Source organism: Coloeus monedula, assembly GCF_965178545.1.
Source record: "Coloeus monedula genome assembly, chromosome: 4".
Lineage (NCBI taxonomy): Eukaryota > Metazoa > Chordata > Aves > Passeriformes > Corvidae > Coloeus > Coloeus monedula.
In genome coordinates this window covers 40,901,150-40,921,327 of record NC_138784.1, presented here as the reverse complement: position 1 = coordinate 40,921,327, position 20,178 = coordinate 40,901,150, and the positions used below count along the sequence as shown (strand labels likewise).

Here is a 20,178-nt window from a genome sequence, read left to right as displayed (position 1 = left end):
GCCACATTTCCTGAAATAATGCTGGCCATTCTGACTGGTTTCGTTCAAATCCTGTCTTTTGCAGAATTACTCGAACATCCTAAATTTGCTGTCTCCCCGAAGAGATCAAGAATGGCAATAAAATACTCAGAAATTTGTATGAAAAAGAGTGTTCAGAAGTTCCACAGTCTACCCATGTGACATGTATAGTTACTATCATCTGCCAGATCTGCAGTTCATGCCCCTCCCTGGGAGTGTAGTTTTCAGGGCTAATTTGGGAAAAATAAAAGTCTAAATACACAATTGTGCCCTGACAATCAACAATAGTTGAGTAAACTCCTGAGACTTCTTGATAAATGAGAGCATGCAATGCTCACTACAAAGCCTTCAGGCACTCCAGAAGAGTGTTTTTCTTGACTCTTTCCCAGAACTAGAATTGGCAACTTGTGCTGGGTGGACAATGAAATGTGGCTGTTCATTAAAATAACTTTCATTTAACAGTCCATCTACATTTAGTGAGTTACAATGGATTATTTTTAACACTGTTGCTGTGCATCTTTTAAAAATACTGTTTGTTACTGCTTTAAAAATAGCCTTGAAAGTACAGGTGGGATAAGCTGATGCAAGCACTTCTAAGGAGTGGGGAATTAACATGTTTTTGAAAGTTAACTCAAAAAAGGGAAAAAGATGGAGGTAGGAGGGATAAAGTTATCAGGTATACAGAAAGTAATATACGAAATCTCAGGACCATAATAAAAAAAGGTAATCTGCCTCAAGCCGTTACTTGGACATAAAAGAAAATTCTACTTGTCTCTATTTTAAACCAGTTTAAAAGCCAGATACAGTGGATGAGGAGTCTGGTGTCCAGCCTCATGCGCAAGCAGTAAAAACTCATTGCACATAGTATTTATCAGAAACAACCAAACACGCCCCACCCCCCCAACTAAACATTCCCTGACAAACAGGAACTTTAGGAATTTTATACAAGGAACAGTCTCTCAAATGACCTTTAATTGATTTCAGCCTTTGTCCTTCCCCCTGCAACACGGCTGCAGGCATAGGCTTCCTTCCATTCCCTCTCCTGTCTCCTGCCATGCCCTATCCCATGCCCACTGGGTGCCAAGCTTCACGGGACTGCTGCTGAGGTGGATCTCCGTAACTGAGTGGGATTTGGCCCTGCCTTGGTCTGGGGCTGGCACCTGTGATTTATCACAGCCAATGTTTTTAACTTGCCAAAACTGCGCCTATTGCAGCCTGGTCCCCAGGCCTGCCGAATGGAAGAAGGCTGTCCCAGGTGACATGGTATTTACCAGCTTTACATTCTCTGGATTTGGACCCTGAACAAAAGCAGTTTAACAATTCTCAAATATTTGTGGAATTGCTTTACTACAACTCTGCTTCTGTGGTATTTCTCCATATAGCTATGCCTAAAAATTTACACATTAAAGGTCCCAATAATACAACAGTAAAGAATAATAACAGCAAAGCTTCAGTTCCAGAATCCCCTTTTACTCCTGCCTTCTATTTACTGTCATTACTAACTCAAGCATGAGAGGTATAATTTAAGAGGGCTTGCAGGATTTGCCTTCATATACTGAAATCCTCAAAGCTAGCACCAAATCTTCCTAAGTTCTTCCAAAACCTATCTATGGTACCAATACTCAACTAATAAGTGATCTTCAAAGAGGCTTATGTGAAGTCTGTAAAAGGTAGGATTTCCAAATTCCAAAATCTACTTGGCTGTGCATATATAAGGGTGTCTATAGACGAACCGAGGGAAAAAATGTTACATGAAATATGACATGAGCTTTAAGCAGTGAGTTAGCAATATTGTCCTAGTAATTACTGACAATAAGATTTGCATTATAGAGTAATCTGATGCATCAGGCAGTATTAGTTCTCTCTTCTTGTGGAATGCTGTGCAAGATTCTTTACTTAAGCTTCCCAAAATATGTTTCCTATTGAACAGGTAACGTTGCTAGTAAGTTTCGAAGGCAGAATAAATGCATATTATTGATGTAGTACATAGCACAATGACAAAAATCAGCTGATACAACAGAAGTCTATAAACTTCTCTGTGAAATTATGTGTCCATAATGTTCTTACACCCCACATATTTATCTAAATTTCACTACTCAGTTGTTCTGACTAAACTCAGTAATACATGAAGATAATACGTGCCTAGTGTGTCAATCTTTGGAGGATTGTGTCCTAGAATATTAGTACAGAATTAGAATGGTCACCTTCAGTTAGTGATTTATCTCATTCTCTCAAAGTGGGATGGATTACCATTTGGAGGTGTCTAATGCTCTTCAGTGACCACGAAGGGTACCTAGATCACTAGATGAGATGTGTTTTTCCTCATGTTAACTCTAAAATTATGGCCTATATTTCCAAGTTTCTCACAAGTTATTCAGGCAGAAGCTTCTTTGCTGTGGACTCTCCTTGCACAGGTAGATTTTCAATTTTTTCAGACATTGTGTAGTTTTGAGGACAGGTTTTACAAATTCTGCATGTTTTCTTTGTACAGCTGAAAAAAATACTTTGCTCTCTCTACTCTCATATCTTCACCCATCTTGCAAAAACTCACACTTACCACAGCAAGTCTTAACCATTTTTTCATCTGATATATGAAAGTAACTCTATAGAAACCTTTATTCATCGACATTTCACACAATTCCCATCACTAAATACAAATTTGTTACATCAATATCTTGAACTAGGACACTAATGTCCCAAATAATTATTCTTATGTAAAATAAATTAAGTTATTGCTGAGATTAAGGTTTTTCATGTGTCTCTCATGTGAGAGCTTCTACATTATACATTACTTCATACATTACAGTATATTATAGCTCAAATGGAGGCTGACTGGTGTTATACCAACTGAGGAATATGGCCTACGCACGAGAGTCAGGTATGGAGGTTTATTTGTTCAGGGGTGAATGTGGATGAGTGAACAAATATGCTTTCAGATATGAAGGTATTTTTATGTCTGTATACTGCAGATTTACCTCCCTGAAAATGATGGAAATAAAGCAGACCCCAGAGAGGAAAAAATACCAAGTACTATTATGCTAAAGAAGGTCTGCTTTTGCCTTCTCTATAGAGAGCAAATATTTTAACAGTGAAGATAATATGTTGAGCATGACCAATGAGAGTTTGCTTTCTTTTCAACAGCAAGCAAAGTTTCAGGAGGAACCTGCTGACAGTGGGAGAGCTCCTAAGGTTTCTAGACAGGACAGCTTGCACAAACACAGCCTCTCTATATAGCCTGGGAACGACTTGAGATTCCTCACCCTTTCTATTTGGAGGAAATTACCATTGCCAGGCACAACAATGCCGATAAACACCAGTGCCTAGAGCCTGCATAACTCAGGTAAACACAGAGCTTCCTGACACGATGAAAACCACTGGGCACTTCTTTCAAGTCATTCTTCTTACACAGTGTCAGATGTGAGTGTTTAAACAGTCAGCATTTCCTCAGTGAAATACTTACTCTTTTGGTTGATTAGCTGGGTCGATTGCTATGCTTTCATGATTAATTCTAAATGTGGGCTTCTGAACACCTCTTTGAACAATCTACTGCAAAATGGCATCTGGTTTGGGAATATGTCTTGGGACATTTTACAGGATCAACCTACTTTTCACATAGGGTTTCTTAAAAACCCCTGGATTTTAAGTACATGTTAGAAGTCTAAACTCATGCTGAGAAACAGTGAAGCAGCAGTAAAGGGCAGAAGAAAGAAGAATATATCTACTGAGTGCACATTTAAATGGAGCAGTGAGTTTGAGCCCTGGGAATGCACTCAGACTCTTGGTCCTTTCATCACTCAGACTAGAAACTTTGCCTGAATAAACTCTGTTGCTCTACCATCATGCATCTGAGTTTGAATAGCAGGGGTGTGAGTGTAGCAGGGGAAGTACAGCCCTGGTGCTTACATGGCAATGTACTGAGACTTGATTGAGGCACCTACCTGGAGTTGGGAATTGTTACTAAGTTTGGACCAAAGAAAAAAGTCCATCTCCTTTATTTCTGACTCTATCTTGTCCACAAGCCCTGTAAACCACTTCTTTAACATTCAGTCTTCCAGAACAGGTTTTGTGTTGGCCTTCTGCATGGGAGAGTGATTTTTGTTCCAAATGTTTGGTAGTCAGAAATACGGATTCTGGCACTATCAAGGAAAGCCTGACAAAAATTTACAGGATTATTAAATAAAGCTATTGAAGATATAGTTTGGAATTGATGCAAAAGTCACAGAATGTGTAACAGGCAGTTAGTTGGCCATTAGCCACTAAAATGCAATTGTCAAGTCTAATTGATACTAAGGTGAAGAGTATTATTTCCATTCTGTCTTAAGTTCCTCTGTGGTGTTGACATCTGGGAGCCCAAGCTGTATTTCTGGGAGGGTCCAGAAGATTTGTAACATTGGGAATGGATTAAATCCCTGACATTACAGCAAAGTGCAAACTTCAGCCATGTCAGGAAACTGCTAATCATAACATTAACCATCTAGTCTTTATATACCAGAACGCAAAAAGAAGTACAGAGGTGACCAACAGATAAATGAGGTGTTTCTTAAAAAGTTATGAACCCAACAGCACAGATCTGGAAAATGGAATTCCTTTTTGTCTTTTTTTTTTTTTTAATACATCATGACTTATAATGGCTACGCAATTGCACTTAGTGTATTTGGCTACCCTCTCATTATTTTTCACATATCCTATTAACAGTTTATTTAAGAACCAGTTATCTGCTAGCCTCCTTCCATATCTTCTGAAGTTCCTTCTACAGCATACAGCCATAAGAATAATTTCTCAGTTTGGCTAGTTGTCATACCTCATTTTTTTCTTTCAGCTTTGTGATCATAACAATGACAGGGCTGTCTTCTTGCCAAACCATCTGCCAGAAATCATTCACGGTATTAATCATGGGTCCCTGAGTTGCAATGAAAGCCTTCTCTTTACCTCCATATCCCTGGTTTAGAAACAGACACAAAAGCATTTACTTGAAATTCATGTGATCAATCAATATTGCAGGTGAATAAAAGAGCAGAAAGGGCAGAAAACTTAAACTGAAATTAAAAAAAAATATTTGAACTGAAAGAAGTTATGACTAACAGTAGAGCAGATCAGAAATTTTTCAGTAGAACAGCTTTTTCTCTGGAAACTGATTTGATGAACTTAAATGGTCCTAAGAATACAATTCCTCTCAAATTTCCCTGCTTATTTGGCTTCTTTTAGCTAATTCCATTCTTCAAGTTATTGGGACTTTCCTCATCCAGTGGTACTTTAATCTATAATTTAAATTGCGGCAGCATTTACCCAATAGTTCATAGTCAACAAGCCACAGAAGAGAAAATAAGAACTATAAAACCGTTGCCTACAAAGATTCATGACAGGAAAAAATTTTAAAATACATGATTTCTTGTGGAGTCAAAGACTCTGCTATACATGCTTTCTATGGTAGAAGTGCCTTTATGAGGTTTTATAGGAGGGACAACACATATAGGGAGTATAGGGAGTCCCAAAACACACGAGCGTGTAGGAGGTCAAAGGAAGGTCAGGCAAACAGTGGGGAAGCAGAAGAGTGGGAAAGACAAGAAGAAATGGGAAAAACAGGACACTGCATTCTTATTTTTTGGGTGAAAAGGAGAAGTTATGAGTTTGTGCAGTGACAGGGTGCCCAATAGTAATGCACATGAGAGCCTAGCAATGTCTGAAGGGAATGAGTGAATGGGGAACAGCTGGAGATGGTGTGGGAGACTATAGCCTTGGGTCTTCCTTTTGGGTGCCTTTCTCCCTGACAGCTGTTACTTGTTGCATGAACCAGTGGGATAATCCTCAGCTGGCACAAACTGTCCTCCTTCCACTCACCAATCTGCCTGAACATACTTTGTCCAAGACAGGTCTGTCAGGATCCCAGCAAGCCCAAGGATTTTGTATACATGAATGTGAAATTTCATTTCATTGCTGGGTTGCTGACAGTTCAACTGGTGTTAGCAGCAGGAGGAATCACCATATGTGGGCTCGAAGGGTGGTGGTATAGGGAAAAGGGATACCTCAGAGGACTCAACATATGGTCTGACTCATGGAAGAGTTGCTCTCCAAATACAACCACTCTGCTTAGTTACATGGTGATGTCTTTGTAAGAAATGCTGAAAGTACAGGTTGCAAAGTGAGGCAGGTTAAGGGGCATGGTGCTGTGTACATACATATTAACGCACTGTTAATTAAAGAAGCAACATCATTGTACAGTTCTGGGGCCAAATTGCCATTGCACTATTACTTTTATTCCAGCTGAGGGTCTGGATATAACTCTGAAGAAAACATTTAATTTTGCAGGTAGAGGACTACACTCCTAAAATCTGACTGAAGTAGTTTCTTTGTAGTCTATTTAGCATATACTCTGTCATGAGTTCAAGAACGCTTCTGTGTGTGGGTGTGTGTGTCTGTGATCACGGACTATAACATACCTGACACTTAGAAATAATGCTTTCCAACAGGGTTCATGATGGTGAAGTCATTGTGTCATGTGACCAGTACAGGGAGTAAAATGTGAATGACTGTGTTGTGGGCACATGTGTATATTTAATATATCTGTCTGTGTTCCTTTTCCCAAACCTGTTACAGTATTTATTTAATTACTTAACTATTGATTTCAGGACTATCAATTGGTATATTGAAAATACTGGTATTTGTCACTGTTAAAAGGTAACCCTCTTTTCTTCGTTATAAAGCAGTAGGTCAATATAAAACAGTAAATACCAAAGTAAACAAACAGTAATGCACGTGCTTCTTAATGTTTTTATAAACTATTTTATAATTTTTTTTGTTACAATCATTTTTGTACATTCATGGTTGTGTAGCCTTTGTTACAAATGGCTCATGAAACTATTTCTATCACACATATGTAGACAGAAAGATTTGGAATTATCAATGAAGACTGGTAAGAATGAAATAAGTGGCAACTTGGCAAAGCCAGCTACTCACATGGCAAATAAAATATTTTCTCAAAAGTACATGAAGACTGTACATTTACTTACCCTAATGTAGTTAGCATTTATGTAGGTACTCAAGGAGTCAGATGGATTTTTTGGTTTCAAATACACTCTGCTTAGAGGATCTAAGAGCACAAGGAAGACGGAAATTAATAAGAAAACCCATAGTTAGAAGATTTCTAAAGAGAATCAAAGACTTTCTGAAGGATAAAACCTACTGTTATTTGGGGTTGTCAAGCAGTAAAGAATTATGCACCAAATTCTTCCCTCTGCAAAGGATCATGACATGTAACTAAGGCACCCCTGTGCTGCACAAGGCTGAGCTGTGCAGAACCATCTTAGTGAGCTGTGGGCACTGAAGCAACACTGTCAGGCCCAGGCAACGCTCAACAAGGTCGAGCCTGCCCATGCTGCCTATCGAGCTGATCTGCCTAGACTGTCTCTGAAACCTGTGTCGTACCATTGTACAATGGCTCATAATTACACCAAGTCCTTTGAACTTGACTTTGGTACTTTTGCCTGAAGCTGTAGTGTTCAGTGACTACACTGGACAGTTGGATTTAAATTAAGAAAAGATTCCTCTGCCTGGGATGAAATAAAATATGTGCGTTTGATACCAATTTAAGTTCACTGTAAGGGGCTGGACTAGGTAGTCCATATTCTTCCCTTTCAGCCCTGTGTCCTCATCTGACCAATTTGTGACCATTCATGTGTACTGGACTGGAGACACAATGCCAAAATACAAGAACATTTTCCTTCACACTCTCCTTTCCTTCAGTCTTGGATGCTCTAGAATGGAGTGGGGGCCAGTTCTGTTGAGTAAAGAGCTGGGGGTTATTAAATCCCTCCTGGAAAGGAAGCTTTTGCTTGCTCATTTGTGATGATGAGACACTCTCCCCCTCCCGCCCCCCCCACCCCCCATGTAATACCATTTTGGAATTAAAGCCAGTATATTCTCAAGTATACAATGTAACAGAAAGGGCGAAGCAGACAGGGAATGAGATGCCCATGCGGGGCTGTCCATGGACACACTTTGACTTTCTTCACATTTTTTCCGAAAAAAATATACTACCATTAACAAAATCATATAGAAATACTTCTATGCTGAAAAAAATCTTTTCTTCTGGCAATTGGCTTAAACAGTTATAATCAGTGGGGTTTTTTGACAGTATGCAGACACCTATTGGTTTGGAAATAGTCTCTGGGTAGCTCCTTTGCTGAGTGCAATCTAGGCAATGTGTTAAAAGATACATACATGGGCACTGAGCTGGAAAGAGGTAAGTAAACACTATTTAGTGTGTGGCCCTGGTGTTTACATATGAAATATATAACTGATATATATACCTATGCTGTAGCAAAACCTAGTATTTTCAGAGACGCTTTTGGACTTCTTTTGTGACTTTTCATCCTGTTCTTAAGAACATGATAAAACCTTGGCAAACCAAAGGAAGAGGAGGGACGATCCCAAACATGCTTTATGTCCTTTTCCCACTGGAGGTCACAGGAGCACCTTGAACAGGAGTGGAGCCTTTGTAGAACCCAGGATGATGTTTTGAAAGTATGTTTCTTAAAATATGCAAATGACTGCATGACTTCAAAGTCTTCACATGGAAGTCTTGTCTTCTGTTGTTAATAGCACTACATGAACCCTAATTAACTTGTGTTAAAATCTCTTTGTACTAGCTTTCCTAACTTTTTTCACTTAGAACTTTTTTTTCCCTTAACAATATGAGGACAGGAAACCTCTCATTCCTTTTCAGCACAGAGTGGTTATTAGCAATTTCCACAAATGCCTCAGGCTACGTGGCCTTGAAAAAACACCCGCTTCCTCTAGCTCACACAATACCTCTGATTCTGGTGTCGCTTGACCCCTACCTTAAAAAACCTCTTCCAAGCAGACTCAACATCCAGTTTTAATTACCATGTCTTGAGATAAATCGCTCTGTTACTAGGGAGCAGCTAAATCAGTTTCACAATTTCTGAGACCTCCTTCCAACTCCAATCAATGAAACAAACACTGCTTCCGAACAGGAATCTTTTATAAATTAACAGTCATGATCACTTATGAAATAGGCAGGTGCTGTAAACTGAGCTCTGAGATGAGGAAAACCTGAGCAATGCTTAAAATCCAGAGCCACTAGGCAATCATCAGACACAAATGGAAGTCATTAGCTTCCTTCTGAATGACAAATACCTTGGAAGTAATAATCTTATCCTCAAGGATGCCAAAGTCTTAGAGTCTGAAGCTACAGCAGAAAGACAGATGCTGACTGCAAGGTTGAATTAATCAATGTCTGTAAAGCATCTGAAAATGCACCGGAGCTGCTAAGCACTTACAATTACTAATAAAATTTGTCTTCTACGGTTTTAGCTGAGGCAAAATTACTGCTGTTTTTTTCCATGTATCTAGGAAGTCTGGAATAGTTCTCTCAGTTGAGTAGAAGATGCTGCTTCTAACTCCATCTTTAACAAATTAATGTTGTCCTGAATTTATCACGTTGGAGGAATAGGAGGGTGTTAAAGGGACTGTAACTTGCCTCCATGAGAGTGCCTGGTGCAGGGAACAAGCAGGGTCATATAGTAGCAGTGCCAGACACCCTCCCACCATGCCACGGATACTGGAGGATCATTCACTCCATGAACTCCATTGGTGCTTTCATTAGGGAGCAGAACTGGAGCAAATATGACTGTTTGTAGTCAGGACTGGGGAGTGCAAGGGAGCTCAAAAATTTCAGCATCAAGAGAATGGTTTTCCAGCATCTGTTTATATGCTTTCATAATAAAGTGCTTTGTTCATACAATTTAACTTTCCCCTATAGTGGAATGTCAGAGCCAGTTTTAGCACAAGCACTTCAAGCAACAGATTGTGGACTTCTGGGTCTAACCCTCTAGGTGCTGTCTATCTTCATGTTAGTGTCAATCTGCTGTTCTGCCCAGGGTGTTTTGATACAGACTTCTGACTTGAGGTTAGTCTTCAGAGGGAGATAGGGAGTGGTAAACTAATGGATGTGTTGCACACACAAAGATACCCACAGAATAGTGTTAAACCACTTGCTCCTTTGTAAGCAAAAGTCCACGTATACTCAGAAATACCACAGGAATTCTGCTTCTGGTTTGAGATGGAAAAATGAGACAGGAAGTAGGAAAGATGGAGGGCTGAAGAAGTAGTGGGAGATACAGGAGAAGATAGTAGGAAGCTGAAGTCCTGCTGCAGGGACTTGTAGTGGGGGCTGCAGGAGACAAGCAGGCAAAGGTGAAGATGTAGAGTAAAAGGATGAGGAATGAGCAGCAGGGCTGCTGTTCTGCCACAGGGTAGTGGCTGTGGTGAGAGACTGGGAAATCTGTGTGCAGGATTGGAAACCTGCACAGAGGGTGTGAGAAATACTGTAGACTGGTGGCAGAGGGGATGCAGCTAAAGATACAGAGCAGGGTTTAACAGGAGCTATGGGTGGGGCCACAGTCCGGAGGAAGGATGGAGAAACACTGATCTTGAGGAACTTGCTTAGCCAGTTGCCTCTGATCCCACACTGGCCCCTCAGTAGTTAAATTAGAATACTATTGTAATGCAAATAACACCTAGAGAACTTAAAGCGGCAGCCTCGTGATTGCATGAGAATGTTGGCTATGTTATACTGCAACTGAAACATCTTTCATAGAAATGTAACATCTCCTGTACTTTGTAGTTTTCCATATAGAATAGTTTCCAAAAGGCATTAGTTGTATTTCACATGAGTGTGTCTGGCCGAGTAGTATCTGCTAATATAAACCTGCCCTCATGCACCCTGTCACAGAATTATCTCGTAGAAAATGAGAATATCTACCACAGCATAGAGGGTGGAGCTGGCAGGACTGGGCATTTTTAGGACATAATCCATCAGCTCCAACGTCACTTGTCATCACAGGTGCCCCGATTCAGGAGACGCACCCAGTGCTGGGAATGGAAAAGCTGATGCGGGTATACAAAGCAGTGGGTTGATATCATCTGAGCAGGAAACCAGGAAAGCTGTTCTATTTAATCACTCAAATAATTTCCAAAGCCTCTCAGACTGGGTGTGGGGTGTGCAAATACTTATTATGAGCATGTGCCTCAATCCTCAAAATATCTTCTTTGAAAAAGCCTGGTGCTAACACTCAACAGACCTTGTGATTTCTGTCAAGGACGGTTACAAAGTGCCTGTCAGTGGGCAGCTGTGGTGCACAGCAGCAGTGTGCTTGGACTGAAAATGTGCTGTGGAGCTAGCAGCACATCCCAGCTAACGGGAGGTGAAGACACACAGGCACACTGGTTCTCAAAGCTCATCAGCATCAAGTATGGCCCAGCTGTTGTGTCCCAATTCAAAACACATGCTACAGTGAAACAGGTCTCATCGCATTTGCAAGGCGTTGCTGGAGGCAAACCTGGTGGCGGCTGGGGCAGCCTGGACAGGAGATGCCACGGGAAGGGAGAACTCCTTCCAAAAATCTGCCAGTCAGGCAGAGGGGGGCTGGTGATATCTTGTCTCCACTGCAGCTGATGGCAAAAGTCCTGCTGTCGTCAAAGGGGTCAGGATTTCACCCTCCGTGTGCATCCTGTTGACACAGCGCCAGACTCTAAGGGACGCTGAATTGTCTGATTGTTTGGTATCTAACTTGCATTCAGTTACATTCTGTCTTTAATCCCCCTCATTCACAAGCACACAGCTATTGGTTGCAAGAGATGAACTAACCTTGAACACAATGAAAATTTTACTGGAGGCAGAAGAGAAGCAAAGACTCCACACAAACTTCTTTCCCAGCTACATATCACATTTCTGAGATTAATCTAGAGGCTGAAGGCCATCGGTTTTCATTAGTTTGACTGCAAGGCCTAGGTGTGATGTGAACAAATTATAATGCTTTCAGATTTGGTGAGAGAAATCTCATAATTTAAGATGTGTGAATTTGAACGACTAACATCTAACATACGCCCACAAGGATATTCTAGAGATGTTTAGAAAACAAATTTCTAGTTGATAGGATTATGCTGTCATTTTAAAAGTATTCTTCATTCCAAACCTAAGCAAAGGATTTACATTTTTTTGTGGGAATGTCTGTAACATTTTGAATCACTAAACTTTTTCACTTTGGTGATGTCAAAAATTACAAAAACTCAACTGTTCATGTCTATATTTAGCATAACGTTAAAACTTCTGCAACCTAGTATGAAACAGAACACAAAACAAAACATTTAATAAAAGAGAAATGGAATATCTCATTATCCACCAACAAATGTTATGAAAACAGCTGCACTTCAGAGAAACATGTATTTTGAAGGAAAACTATTCCACTGAAAAGTTTTCAATCACTTCCAATTATAATAAAGCAATTGTATATGAATTTGGGCCAATGAAAATATGGAAGCAGTACAGCAAGGCAGTAACAAGTTTAGAGCAATGAAGAGGCAGCACTGTGTCAGGAATGTAAACAGATTTCTGCAAAGGCAGTTTAGCACATGGAGAAGAAAAAAAGCAATCAACAGAGGACCTTTAAAGATGGAAGCCCACTACAAGACAAGATAGGTTGTACTTGCTTTTTGTAGTCTGTGTTTTTTTAGTTCCAACTTTTCTTGACCCAACCAGAGGGAACTCAGTGACTGCAAGATGGTTTGGGCTGTGATGAGGAGCTACTGCAAGGCATGGCAGACCTCACTCTCCCAATCTGCCTGAGCTGCCTTTCAGAGAAAATCAGCATGAGCCCAGGCTGCCCTTCAGTATGTGGCTGGGATGCTGCCAACCTGTGTACCTACTAAGGCATCCAGTGAGATTCTGCATTTGCCAGTCCTACAGCACTGGGCTTCTGTTATCTTTCTACATGGATTATAAATACAAGTATGAATGGGTACACATCAAGCAAATATAAAGATAGCTAGATTTTCACAGCAATATGTTCTCAAAGCAGGACTAAATGTCATAGTAGGAAACCAAGGGCTAACTCACTTACTTGGCAAAATTGTTTTATAGCGGTTTTTAGTTCCATGACTCGGGATGTCAATTTCTTTGGGATCCACAAAATTCATTGGTATTTCCTATAAAAAATAAATCAGACCGATGTTTCCAAAGGAGCCATGCAGGAAATTATCACCAGAAGGCCATCTGCTGTTACACAACTGTCTTTTAACATCAAAGTTATTAAGAAAAAAGTGGTTCCCACCTCTAGCTTATCAACACCCTTCCTTTAATAAACACAGGGACTTGCATATCGAAGGGGTGACTTCCAAGGAACACTTCTGATGAATTATTAAAAAGAAAGTTTTTATGGGATTAGGACCAAGGTTAAAATGCCCTATAGTTCCAGAAAAGTGGAGTTCAAAAGTACAGTACTGTGGCAAAAAAGAGCAATACTTTACATAACTAGGGGAGGAACTTTAAAAATAATTAAATATTAATATATGGCAAACTTCTAAAAAATTTTGTGCTAAGCCCTTAACAATGAAATTCAAAGACCTCACTTGCCTTTTATTTAAACTACTAGAATGACTTAGTCTTTTGCTTTCAATGACTGAAAAGTAATAAAAATCTGAAGCTATTTCTTTTGCTTCCCATTTTGATCTTTTAGTGACTGATTTACATTGCAGATGTGTGTAACTAATGTGACAGTTTCCTTTAAGTTTCAAAAATATACAAATAATAAACTCCTCATAAAATTACTGTTTTTCAAATTGTTTGTCAGCATGAAAAGTAAAAATCCACAAATTTTGCATTGAACAAAATGTTTAACTTGGCTTAAGGGAGGGTAAGAATAATTTTGATTTCAAAGTCCTGAAATAATGTTTTTACAGTTGAATAAAACCAACCCTTTTAAAATGGCAGGATGAAACATGTAGTGTTTTTTTCATGACTGTGGGGGATGTTTTACCAACTAAAATAATCTAGGAAATCACACTAAAAATGCTTCAGTTTACTCAAATCTTCATTGTTATGCTGAATTTTTTTTTGGCCACCATTATTTAAATTATCTTAGAGTAAGCTGGAATTTGATCTGCAGTAAATTAATACTTCTACTTAAAAGAACAGTCATAACTAGAGACTTGGAAACTTTATGCTAGCCTGGGACATTTGGCCTAAGAGACAGTGGCATATTAAGTAATCGTCTCTTAGAGACACGTAGGAACATGAGGAAGATCCGTTGGCTTGCATCACTGGAAAATTTACTTAAGGATTTTCCTTCAAAATGAGTTGGTTTCTACTCTAGAGGTGCAGGCCTGCCCAGTACTTTGGCACAGAAGAAATGCATGGTCACTGTCCTTCAGACCCAAGCCCTGGTCCTGCCCAGCATGACTGACCTCTGCAGGGTTTCTTTAAAGGAACAGGGATGAGGCCTCTAACAGCTTGTCAAGCATGCACCCAATAGCAGATTTTTCCATGGATTCACCAAGCAGGGGAAGCTACCCTCTCACCTTACTGCTTGAAGAGATGGCAAAGTTAAGTAAAATTTAGCTGGTTCATAATGAAATGCTGTAATTTGTTTCCACTTCCCAACTTGGCTTCTGACCATCTTACTATGTGAGGCTGCATCTGTGTTGATTTTTATTTCTCTACCTTCTCTGCCTCATGCCTGTGCATTTCATGGACCTTCTTTATTCTTCCCCTCTCCCTCACTCAGTTTCTTCCTTGATCTCTTCTTGGTCTTCAGCTGGCTCCTCAAAATAATGACCTGCTGTGTAAGGCCAGCCAAAGGGATGCTGCTAAGATACGCTTTCCTTGCAGGTACTTCACCCAATCCTTTTTCAGATCACTCTACTTCCATCCATATGATGGCTGTCCTAAGCTCAGGATCTTCTCACTTCTAAGACTTCATTCTTGTATAAACCTCATCCCCGCTACCTCAGGTCAAACCATCTCACCTCTGTCCTGCATCTAATGCTGCTTCCTCATCCACAAACTACAAAATGAGCTCCCACACCCTCCTCATATTCACCTCTGACTTCTACCGCTTCCCAATGGTGACCTCTGTGAGACTCCTACCCTTGGCCCCTGGGCTCCAAATTGTTCCAACCAGCCGACCTAGAGCTTCTCTAGCTCAGTTCTGGCTTAGTACAAACACCACCAGTACATGGCCTCTGAAACACTTCCATGCTAAACTATGCACCAAGTGAGAGAGAGCAAGACACTAAGCCTGTGCCTAATGTGATCTAGGTCTGTCATCTACAGAGACTGGAAAAAGATGTGTGAGGAACAGTCCTCTGCCTGCCCAAGTGATGGTGGTTGGTGAGGGTCTTCCAGGCGCCTGGCTGTCTCCCGCACTATGCCTGCTGAAATTTTTAAACAGTTCATCATTTGGTGAGTTACTGACAGATGCAAAAATGCCACCAAGTTGAAAACAGAAACACATTTCTCTGGGCCAACAAGGACCATTAATAACATTAATCACTTACATCCTGTAAACACTTTCTAATCAGTGGTCTCCTCCCAGTAGTAAGTACTTGTGAGTCCAAGGGCACAGAGAGAAATCTGACAATACACCGTGGATCACAGCCACAGGCAAGTCACTTATTCTGAAACTGGCTGTGAGAAAAAAGAGATTATTCCAGAAAAAAAAAAATCAGGATAATATGGGGATAACATTCCTGCTAACAGGGGAGCAAATAAGCTCAGCAGACTGCAAACAGCAGGAACATGTGCAAATTAGCATACCAACTCTGTAGCTGTATAGGCAATATATATATATATATATAATTTTTTTATTAAACATATATATTTAATTAAATATTTGCAAATAATGTATAAACTGCACACGTTCATGTGCTCAGTCACTTGCATGCAATTATAGATGCATATGCATGTTGTTCATAGGCTGGTTTCCCTCTCTGAGTGATACCTTCTAATGACAGCTATTCTGGTTCACATTAGGTTTTAAATGCTGTTCATACACTTGAAGAGGTATGATTTGAATCTCTGAAGGCATTCAAGAAAATGTGGCAAAATTTAGGAAAATTCAGGCAGGTAGTCATTATACCCATGCCTCTATTTTTATGAGGACCTAATTTTATAGATTTAATGAGCTGGCACTTTCCCATGCAGGAACTGTATTTCTTGACATTTGAGTGTTTTGGGAATAATGAATTTTATCTTCAGTCATGAACTTCAGATATTGTGTCCCTTGAAGAGTAGCAACTCAGGCTACTAAAGAAAACATATATGCTGGGCAAATTATGTTTCTTCCTCCTTCCAAATCAAGTATATTCTCCCAACCAGATATACCCAATATTTTTGTAGCATTATTAAAAAAAAAAAGAAGAAAAATCTTAATAAATATTATGGAAATATATTTTTATGGTAATTTAAAACCTTTTATAGTAACAATAAGTAATGTCCCTTTAATTGTTCATGAAAAAAAAATTGAAGAACTAAAAATAACCTGAAACTGCTCATGTTTTAGTTTTCCACTGAAAACTTTAAACATTTCTCCCCTTTTTTCACATTTGGAAATTTTTCATGAGAACTAATAATGCTAGTCTCCAGAACCCTGCCTTACTGTATTTCTTTAGCTAGTTAAAATGAGCTGTGTGAGCACAATGGGTGAGGGTTACATACTGCGTTCTTTGCATGCCTCAAGTTCCTACTTGAGCTGTTATCTGTATGAAGGAATACAGTAAACAGATACTGTTCAACAGCTCCATCTTAAACCACATTTCAAAAAATGGTTTAAAAACAGAATAGACAAGTCATGACCTTTTCAATAAAATTCTGTGGAAACACTGAATGGCCAAAGCCATGTTGTGCCCCCCTGAGGGACAAATAAAATGTGACTCTGTCTCCCCCAAGATGTGCATAACTGCTGTGTGAGACGATTTGGGCAAACAGGATTCTATGAGGTGCCAATCTGTCTGTACAAACTGTCTCCTAATATACGGGGTTTTAGTATGATGAAGTTATTTCTTCTGACTTTCCTGCCTAAGCAGCAGAATGGTGGAGAACTTATGGCATAACTGGTGATAAAAGTATGTTGGATGATTGTAATTTTTCCTGTGTACACTGTCTGTCCACTTTTTGGTAGAAGAATTGAGGGACTTATTTTTCTTAAGCAAATGACTTTTACTATAAACCTTGGATTTTACAGGTAAATAAAAGGACTGCATCATACGATGCAATTATTCATAATGAAAAGCTATTTTTAGAGTAAGATGGCATCCATTTTCTATTGATTCATATGCACTAATTGGAAACAAAATGAAACCCAAGGGATCACATGCTTTGGCACGTTAATTTTAATTCCTTCCAGTTTCTCTGATTTACATATCAGATTTCTCGATATGCAGTTTCTCTGAATCAGTTCTGGAGCCCTTCTGAAAAACTGTTACCTCTGGCCCTCTGATTCCCCAGCTGCTGAAGTACAACTGCTACATTACACCTCTCCAGTTAATACATCAGTAAGTGCATACATGGACTCCTTAAGGATTCCTGGATGACTACTAGCTTACTTTTATTAATTTTATTGCTTTGTTATAGAAGCCCTTCCACTAATGCTTCAATATCAGATAGAACCTCTATGATCTGCTTGAACCTATCCCTGCCATGGATGCAGGAAATTTCCTAAGTTCTTCTAGGGTCAACGCAGATGCAAATAATGGAGTCACTTCTCACCTCTTGGTTCAACTTCCCCAAATCACTTTTCTACCATTTTGCTCATCAATTGATTCTTGTACTCTTTGGTAAGCTTCATGCTGTTGATCTGTTTAAAAATGAAGTTATGATTTTTTTAAAATTCAAGACCATTTTTGCCCTGCCTTACTCAGTTTTCACATTCAAGTGGCATCAGTTTATGCTCTTTTCTATCTCCCTTGTAAAAAGTGTCTCCTTTTTTCTGATAGCTTCTTTCATCTGAGGGTTTTGCAAGATCAGACTTTTTCAGGTCTTCTTAAAGTAATGTGTTGTAATTTGTTTCCCTGATTGAGTTTTTCTGCTCTTTTTTCCACCTGGCCACTTTCTTCATTTTAGATTATTACCTCTTTTACTAATAAATACACTAATAAAACACTTCAGGGGTTTTTGTCTTGAGTATATTAGGCTGCTGTATGCCATGTTTGTTGAAGATATTTTGGACCTTGGGACATAAGTCCCTTTTGGATAGGGACTGTGGGTGTCCCTATTTGCTCCAAAAAATAATGTACGGTGACTAAAAATTTAGTGCTCAAATTGCAAACATACATGGTGTTTACACGGGAATAAACAAAATCTCCAATTATTACCATGTTTTCTGTCATCATAGCCTTTTTGATGCCTTTGAAACTGTCACAGTGTTACCGTTCTGACTGTTTGCACTGTAGCTCTATTATAACACTTAGCCCATCTATGATGGGACTTCGAACCAAGAGGAATCTGTATTATCCATGACTGACTTATCTGTCTTTAGTGCACAAACATAAAACACCACCTTGAAACTATCTAATGTGCCCTTTGGAAATTATTTGCACCTTGACATTGAAGTGTTGCCTGATTATTTTTCCCCCACAGTTTCTGTTTTTCCACTTATGTCAAAAATCCTCATTTCAAGCATGTTGTTGAACTCACCATGAATTCTGTTTGGAGTAAATGAGAACATGCAACTGCATCTCGAAGCTGCTGCCGTGTCAGGACGCGGCCAGCTGACTGCAGGTATTCCATCGCTACTTTTTCTCTTGGGGTTGGCACAGTGACGAAAGGTTCAACACTTCCCAAGCTGCTCATATCCAAAGTCAGTGAGACATTGGATCCTCGTCTGCATTAGAAAATAATTAAAACCGTTATATGAGACCTGTGTTACTGCAAATCCCACACTCATGAAGCTGATCCTGAGTTATTTATGCGCCCTGACTTTTTCTATAGTCACTAATGGATTTGGGCAAGCAAAGACTGCAAGACTGGTTTCACCGGTAGCACTGAGGGGACAGAAAACCAAGTACATCCTAATTCTTCAATCTAACAACTGATGCTGCAAAAAAAGTGTGCTAGGGGGCAACTATATGAACTATTTTCAGAAGCAGAAACAGCTCCCTATATGCTACTTTATTGTTATGAATGTCAAAGTGGTATCTTGGTAAGGAAGAAATATTTCACAGAAAAAAACCCAGGGGATGTATTTCTAACTGATACACATAACAACATGAAATAAATTCATAGTTAAGTTAGGTGCATGTTTAACAATTTATTGAAATTAAATATACATAATGTAGTGAGAAAAATTGACAAAAGCAGCAGAAATTAATGAAAGGCAGTGTAAACATTGTGACTACCAAGACAGCAGACAATGTCTCATGTTAGGTAGAAGGGAAGGGAGAGGCACTAAACCACAATGAATGATCTGTGTCTGAGGAGAAGGAATGGTCACAGACTTAAAAGGGGCTGTTTGGAAATGCCAAACATCTCTTGCAGGACAATCAAATTCATAACATTTCCATTTCTACAGGAAAATAAAGTTGGATTCAATGACAACTTTGAGCCATGAAAATACAAATAGACTACACTTGTGTGGGTTTGGTATGAGCCCTATTCTTTTTGGGGCTTTCTCAAAACAACACTTAAGAAAACTGGCTTTTTTCATATTTTCAACCCATCAATCAAGTATTATCTACTCGACCTTTTAGCCATATTGATTGCAAAAAATCCATGCTCTGCAAATTGTGATGACTAAACACAATTTTATAGGCATCTATCAAAGTTTTTGTGTTTACTAAGCAGCAATCAGTACTAGACTGACAGATTCAGCTTGCTGAACTGGACTACAGATGCCCAGCTCAGTTAACATTTACCAAGCAGCTATGCACATACAGAGATATGAGAACACCAGTTTGATTCCTACCTCTGCACATTATTGTCTCTCCATTAAGGGGTGCTTACAGGGAAGTTCTTTGAAGTCTTAGTTACTCTGTCATGCTTGGATATACACAAAGGTAACATAAGATTGTCTCAAGTCTCTCCCAATAGTCATCCTGCCAGATCAGTATACAACTCTACGCCTTGCCCCTTTGTAAAATGATTTGCCAATGATTAACCATTTACTGGATAATCTATTATCCAGTGCTTCCAGTTTTTCTACTAAAACTCTGCTTGGTTGGGTGCATTTCTCATCTGCAGGAGAACTGCTGGGAGAGTGTGACTGCACACCTCTCTGAACACTGGATGTTAAGATACAATTGTCCCTTTTACAGTAATACCATGTATTATTATAAATATAATACTGATATCATCTGATAGTATCTGTG

The 20,178-nt window shown here is 39.4% G+C and overlaps 1 protein-coding gene across 1 annotated transcript in view; it reads right to left on the bottom strand.

The window, feature by feature from the left end:
* PTPRR (protein tyrosine phosphatase receptor type R) overlaps window positions 1–20,178 on the bottom strand; it is a 140,119-nt gene that overhangs the window by 11,312 nt on the left and 108,629 nt on the right. Inside the window, exons 7-10 of the mRNA XM_082279664.1 lie at window positions 18,509–18,695; window positions 12,939–13,023; window positions 7,026–7,105; window positions 4,820–4,957 (exon numbers count right to left, since the gene is read on the bottom strand). Coding sequence (XP_082135790.1) covers window positions 4,820–4,957; window positions 7,026–7,105; window positions 12,939–13,023; window positions 18,509–18,695 — 490 coding nt within the window. The remainder of the gene's footprint in view (window positions 1–4,819; window positions 4,958–7,025; window positions 7,106–12,938; window positions 13,024–18,508; window positions 18,696–20,178) is intronic.